Here is a 7,649-nt window from a genome sequence, read left to right as displayed (position 1 = left end):
CTCCTCTCATTCCTGCTAAGTCAAGCATTACTAGTACTAGTGCTCTAAGTTAGTGTTGGTTTGCACATAGAAACACCAGTCAAATTGTAGTCATTACTGATTACAGATTACATGATGAAAACTGTATTTAGTAACGTAATCTAGGTTACTCATTGTATTCTGACTACTTTTTAGATTACTTTTTATCTAACTTGTTTTAAACATATCATTAACCGTACCATATTGATATAAAAAAGCAAAGAGAAAGAAAATATATTCCATTTTTTTATATCAACATCAATAAATGCATTAAATCATACCTGTGTTTAGTATCTTGCATAATTATTTGTTTCATACATGGTCTAATTGCTTGAGAGGTGCTTTTTTCACCCGAATTCAGAAGCATGGTTTGCAGATTTATTTAGATGACATTTACGTAACTATTGTATATTGTGAATATAGTCAAAGCTAAATGGTATGAAATTTAAAAGAAGAAAAAAAGAAGAATTAGGGAGAATCAATAAATTATGGATTACTGCCATTGTGTGAATAACATGTAATCATGTAATCCATAATCTGATTTTGATTTTTCGAATCTGATTATGTAATCCAAGTCAAACCTTCATACAATACAGATCATGTCAAGCTTTACAGTGTCAAACAGGAAAATGGTTTGTCAATAATGCAAGAGGACAATAACACAGTCAATTTTTCAGTTAAAGTCAGTTCATTGATGATTCAGTGATCTCATAATCCAGTTCAGCTCTCTTCTAGTATAGATTACATGTAATCAGTTACTATTCAGCTCTGTTATGCCATGTCCACACGTACACGGGTATTTTTATAAACAAGTTTTTCCTTCTTCCATTTTAAAAAAAACTGTCCACATGAAAACGCAAAAGCATGCTATGAAGCACTGTCAAGAGCATGCCAAGCCAACAGGTGGCGATATAATCTCAACCGTAAAGCCATGTTGGCCAATCAGAAGCCTGAAAAAGTTTCCAGTAGGCGGAGATAACAGCGCATGCTCCGACGTCACAAGCCAAAATCTCCAGTTTCGCTGTCTACACGATAACACTGCAACCGGAGTTTTTGAAAATCTTCACCCTGGCAGGCGTTTTCAAAAATGTTTGGTTTCAGTGACCTGGTGCTGCGTTTGCGTGTGGACGAACGGCCAAACCGCATAGAAAAAGCTGCGGTTTTGAAAATACCCACATTCGTGTGGACAGGGCCTTAGCAACCACATGGCAACACCTTGGCAACAACCCATCGACCAGCTAGTTTTTGCACTGGCCACTTATTTTTCTTTTTTTTATAGAAAATGCGAAAACTGCGGAAAAAAAACAGGAAAGCTTTTAAATCTGCTTTGATTTCGACCCGTTTGTTTTTTTATCAGTTTATTTTCGAAGGACATTAAAAGACTGAAGGAGCTGCAGGAGTGAAAGACTAATTAGAAAGGAAAGCTAGTTAAGACTTTACCATTGCAAACCGCTCTTTGCATATGGCGAAGAAACCGTCAACTGTGGTTTCCCGTTATCATAACTGCTAATGAAGCCCTGTTGGCCTTAAACGGGACGTCCCGAGCCAACGGAGGGTTTATTACAGGAAAGTGCTGATTCTGATTCTCTTTGGGCTCAAATGAAACGATCCAGCCAAAGGAGTTATGATGAAAAGAAACACCAGCCAACATATACGGAAGACTGTAAAACACTGAGGCAACGGGCAACAGCTTTTAGTCAAAAAAACTCTCTCATTAGTGAGTGGTTTGATTTCAAAGGCCTGACCTCCTCTGATTTCACGTCGCCCTGGCACCTTCGTTTTGGACTCGTTTCGGAGCCAGTAAAGTGTCAGGGACACGGTCGGATCAGTGTCGGTTCAGTAGGGAGATGCTCCAGTTGGAGGCAACGATGCTGGGCCGAGGAATATTCTCTCCCTGCACTGTCAGCCCTAGTTTGCGTCCCGGATGGTTTTTTCCTTCACAACGTCCATCATCTGTACGAGTTCAAAGAGTGTCTAGCTGCAGGTCTTTGTCAAAAGCCCAGTTGGTTATCTTTTATGTTGGGGATGTAGGATTTCTTAGGATACTTTGATTATTTATTTATTCCTCCACTCTTGTGTGATAGTGCCAATATTTTACACGAAACTGCTCAGTGCGCTCTGAAATTCATGTTACTTTATTGTAGCGCTGTTGCCTTTGAAATTAATTTTTTTAAAGTCTTGGCTTTTTCTCAACTCTCTCTCTCTGTTTCTCTTTTGCAGGCCCTCATCACATCTTCCCGACTTTCCATTCTCCGATCCCCATCGACGTGCGTCACCACGAGGGGAGATACCACTACGAGCCCCATGCGCTCCACGCTCTACACGGGTGAGCCTGCAGGCCTGTCCGTCTCTGGCTCTGGTTCTCAGCGTTTGTGAATATAAATAATCTCTGCACTCACAAATAAACTGTCTGCTTTGTTTATCCCCGCGGTCAGAATGCACGCAGACATGCAACATTCAAATGCGGTGTAATCAGGTGATCCCGAAATGACCGGCGCATGCTTTTGATGCTTCATAAAAAGCATACGACTGAAATGGATGTTCAGATTCAAAGCGAAAACTGAGCTACGTCATTCGGTTCTTGGTTTAACCATTTAGAAAACGTATAAACCCTTGCCAGACACAAAACTCAAGGCCGGGTAAATGTCAAATCCAGGAAGGAGATTAGTGCGGTTCACTGGATCAAATATCTGGAGAGGAGAATATAAACTTTTCTTCTCTCAACTTCGTCTCATTTCATTATTTCATTTAACATTTTACCTTTAAGGCATTGAGCCGATACTCTTCCCAGAGCAACTTACTTAGTTCTTGTGTGGGACTGTCATGTCAGATGTTTGGTGTGTAATTTGGTGTTTATGCAGTTTTATTGCTCACAGATTGCTCTTTCATATCTCAGGACTTTTTGTGAAAGTTTTCAGCTTTAAGTAACAATTTTGTCGTAGATGTTTCTCCTTAAATTCCATACTGAGACAACCGTTCACATAAATTGTGTATAAACCTACAAAATTAGCATGTGGACAGTAGCATGGATCATTTGATCTTGATGAGAAATTATTGAGTTCATATTGAGACTTTTGTGTCTTTAAAAAGCTGAGCACACTGCTGAGATCTCTGATGAAACTCGAGATGAGACACATTTGAGAGAACAGAGGAGAAGTGTGAGATTCTGAAAGCTTCATTTAGTTTTTGGTTTTCTTTTATTTAGATATCAATTTGGTCTCAGATGCTTCTCCTCAAATTCCATAATGAGACAATGGTTTATGTAAGTTATGTGCACAATCCTATAAAATTAGAAAAAACATGTTGATAGAACCGTGGGAGAATTTGATGAGAAATGTTTGAGCTCATATTGAGATCTCTGACTTATAAACAGACTTTGGTACAAAACGCAGTGTTCATTTGAGAATCTGATGAGAAACGATTGAGTTGATATTGAGATCTCTGACTTATGAACCGACTTTGGTACAAAACGCTGTGCTCATTTGAGAATCTGATGAGAAATGTTTGAGCTCATATTGAGATCGCTGACTTATAAACAGACTTTGGTACAAAGCGCTGTGCTCATTTGAGAATTTGATGAGAAATGTTTGAGCTCATATTGAGATATCTGACTTGTAAACAGACTTTGGTACAAAATGCTGTGCTCATTTGAGAATCTGATGAGAAACGTTCGAGCTCATATTGAGATCTCTGACTTATCAACAGACTTTGGTACAAAACGCTGTGCTTATTTTAGAATCTGATGAGAAACGATTGAGTTCATATTGAGATCTCTGACTTATCAACAGACTTTGGTACAAAACGCTGTGCTCATTTGAAAATCTGATGAGAAATGTTTGAGTTCATATTGAGATATCTGACTTATCAACAGACTTTGGTACAAAACGCTGTGCTCATTTGAAAATCTGATGAGAAATGTTTGAGTTCATATTGAGATATCTGACTTATCAACAGACTTTGGTACAAAACGCTGTGCTCATTTGAGAAACTGATGAGAAATTATTGAGTTCATAGTGAGATATCTGATTTTTGATTTTGCATCTTGAGCAAGCTGAGTGTATTGTTGAGATTTCTTCTGGAAATCTAAAGGAGACACATGAGATTACTGGAGAGAAACGTGAGAATTAGGTTACTTCATTGAGTTTTCATCTTTGTTTCATTTTTGTCTCAGATGTTTCTCCTTAACTTCCTTAATAAAATAACTCTTGATATAAATCACATGCGGTAACCTTTAAAATTAACATGTGCATAGCAGCTATATCAGTTGTTCTTGGCAGAATTTGGTGAGAAATGTTTGAGCTCATATTGAGTTCTTTTGATTGCAGACTTTGGTGTCTTGAAAAAGCTGAGCACATTGTTGAGATCTCTTCCGAAACTCTAGAAGAGACATGTCAGATTACTGAGGAGAAACATGTGAGAATCAGGACACTTCACTGAGTTTTCCGTTTTTGTGAGAAGTATCAATTTTGTCTATCAATGTTTCTCCTGAAATTCCTTAATGAGAAAAACGTGAATGTGGATAGCAGTTTAGATCATTTGATCTTGGGAGAATTTAATGAGAAATAATTGAGTTCATATTGAACTCTCTTACTTTTGATTGCAGACGTTGGTGGAAAACGTTATGCACATTGCTGAGATATCTTCTGAAACTCTAGAAGAGACTCATGTGAGATTACTAGGAGAAACATGAGAAATGGGACACTTAATTGAGTTTTCAACTAATTTTTGTCTCTGACACAACCCTTGATATAAATTACATGCACAAACCTATAAAATTAGCATGTGCATAGCAGTTCAGGTCATTTGATCTTGATGAGAACATGATGAGAAATCATTGAGTTCATAATGAGATCTCTCAGGGGAGAATCAGGACGTTTTCAGTTCTGTTTCATTTCAGTATCAATTTCTCCAGAGTTTGAAATGATTGAGTTCATGTTGAGATCTCTGACTTATGAACAGACTTTGGTACAAAACGCAGTGCTCGGAGTCATTTGAGAATCTGATGAGAAATTATTGAGTTCATATTGAGATCTCTGACTTATGAACAGACTTTGGTACAAAACGCAGTGCTCGGAGTCATTTGAGAATCTGATGAGAAACGATTGAGTTCATATTGAGATCTCTGACTTATGAACAGACTTTGGTACAAAACGCAGTGTTCATTTGAGAATCTGATGAGAAACAATTGAGTTCATATTGAGATCTCTGACTTATGAACAGACTTTGGTACAAAACGCAGTGTTCATTTGAGAATCTGATGAGAAACAATTGAGTTCATATTGAGATCTCTGACTTATGAACAGACTTTGGTACAAAACGCAGTGTTCATTTGAGAATCTGATGAGAAACAATTGAGTTCATATTGAGATCTCTGACTTATGAACAGACTTTGGTACAAAACGCAGTGTTCATTTGAGAATCTGATGAGAAACAATTGAGTTCATATTGAGATCTCTGACTTATGAACAGACTTTGGTACAAAACGCAGTGCTCATTTGAGAATATGATGAGAAATAATTGAGTTCATATTGAGATCTCTGAATTATGAACAGACTTTGGTACAAAACGCAGTGTTCATTTGAGAATCTGATGAGAAACAATTGAGTTCATATTGAGATCTCTGACTTATGAACAGACTTTGGTACAAAACGCAGTGTTCATTTGAGAATCTGATGAGAAACAATTGAGTTCATATTGAGATCTCTGACTTATGAACAGACTTTGGTACAAAACGCAGTGCTCATTTGATAATCTGACGAGAAACGATTGAGTTCATATTGAGATCTCTGACTTTTGATAGCAGACTTTGATGGAAAAAGCCGAGCACATTGTTGAGATCTCTTCTGAAACTCCAGAGGAGACACCTGTGAGAATAAGGCAACGTCGGCATTTGGTCTCATTGCTGTCTAGGAGAAACAATTGAGATATTTCAGAGATTTTTTTCTTTCCTAAGGGTTTAGTCGTGTCTCCCCAAACAAAGATCTTCCTTAGCCGTCCAGCCCGACGGTCTACGGTTTTCTCAGCATCCTCTGGTTCAGGTGTGTGAGCCGCGGCAGTAATGTAGGTTAACCTCCAGACCTTCAGAGCTTCACGTGTCCCGCATGAATTCTCCAGCAGATCAACAGCAGTGGCGGTATTGTAGAAACAGAACATAAAGTGGGCCGCACTAGTTTTTGAAGTTACACTTTGTTGTTTTTCCTTCAATACAACACCACAGAGCTTTTTTCCCCTCCTTGTCTTTTTTGAAACGGGGTCTGGAGGCTCGAAGGAAGGTTTATCTTAAAAGAGCAGAATAAATCAATAGAATTCTGGAAGTAGCGTTGTTACATTTAAATTCACAGATTTTGATGGTGATACATTCGGTCGGCCCGCTAGCAGCTAGCCTATTCATCACGCATAGAGCCGCGTTGGGGGGAGACTAGCTGTCTCAACACTCGCTCGCCTTGATTAATGTGATTTGATCTTGACAGTGGACCCCTAATTCATCAAGACCTTGATCTAGCTGTCATTTCCTCTGCCTGAGCCAAATTCATCTAATTACAGGGACATTGTGCAGCAAATTAAGCGCGGTGTCGCCCGTGGCAAGCCGGGACACTTTGTTACAGTCACAGGGCGGCATGTCAAGGGTCTCTGAGCTGATTGTCTAACATGACATCTCCATACAGTTCGTTTTATCATTGTTTGCATGTAAAATAATGAGGGCGCTGGTTATTTTGTCAGAGCTGTCAGCCGAGCGGCTGTAGGAAGCTTCCCCTATGGATATCTTGCTTTCGTTCTTCATTTTTTTCCCTCCGTTTGACAAAGCGAGCAGGAGAAAAGGTAGCTTTTTTTTCCGGAGCTGGCTGAAATGACAATGGACGGTGCGATTCATCTGCGTAGCGGACAGGAGCGCCGTGGGAATTCTTCCAGGCGGAGGGAAGGGAGCACCGGTGACGAACCTCCCACTTGTCAACGTCGCTTCTCGTCCAAGAAAGTGTCAGAAAGCTTCCGGCGAGACGACAGGACACTTCCACTGCTCCGATGCTGCGGGAAAAAGTGTCTTTGGTTCAAGGGAATACTTTGCATCTGTGGTTTAGTCCAATAGTCCTTAAGTTTGTAAAAACAAGAAACATGTTTACAGTAATGCACTTACAATGGTAATTGTGCAGCACTGCGAAAATGCTTTTAAATGCTGTTGAAACTCAGAAATGTATGAGTTTATTCCGTTTTACACAAACTGAGGGACAAGTTTAAGTTATTTTCTGTGGTAATCGACTGAAAGCTTGTAGACAAAGTTGTACTGTGATTTATATATTAATAATGTGGTAAATGTAATGGTAATTAATAATAACAATAGATTTTTAGAATATTGTTGTTGTTGTTTTTTGTAATTGACTGAAAGCTTGCTGACTTAAAGTTGGACTATAATTTATATATTAATATTATGGTGAATGTACCATATAATATTATTAATAATAATCTTTTTTTTTTTATATTGTTTTTTTTTTTTATCAGCTCAAAGCTTGTAGACCTGTAATTTAGTATATTAATAGTAATAGTAATATTGTAATTTATATTAATATTATAATATATATTATAATTGCATTAATTACAGTAGAATTATAATTGTAAAATATATTGAATTAATAAAA

General features: G+C 38.2%; 1 protein-coding gene across 1 annotated transcript in view; it reads left to right on the top strand.

The window, feature by feature from the left end:
* LOC107701691 (zinc finger protein GLI2-like) overlaps nt 1–7,649 on the top strand; it is a 105,444-nt gene that overhangs the window by 53,156 nt on the left and 44,639 nt on the right. Inside the window, exon 4 of the mRNA XM_016503794.1 lies at nt 2,239–2,344. Coding sequence (XP_016359280.1) covers nt 2,239–2,344 — 106 coding nt within the window. The remainder of the gene's footprint in view (nt 1–2,238; nt 2,345–7,649) is intronic.

Source organism: Sinocyclocheilus anshuiensis, unplaced genomic scaffold (genome assembly GCF_001515605.1).
Source record: "Sinocyclocheilus anshuiensis isolate Anshui unplaced genomic scaffold, SAMN03320099.WGS_v1.1 scaffold21, whole genome shotgun sequence".
Classification (NCBI taxonomy): Eukaryota; Metazoa; Chordata; class Actinopteri; order Cypriniformes; family Cyprinidae; genus Sinocyclocheilus; species Sinocyclocheilus anshuiensis.
This window is presented reverse-complemented; position numbering and strand designations above follow the sequence as displayed.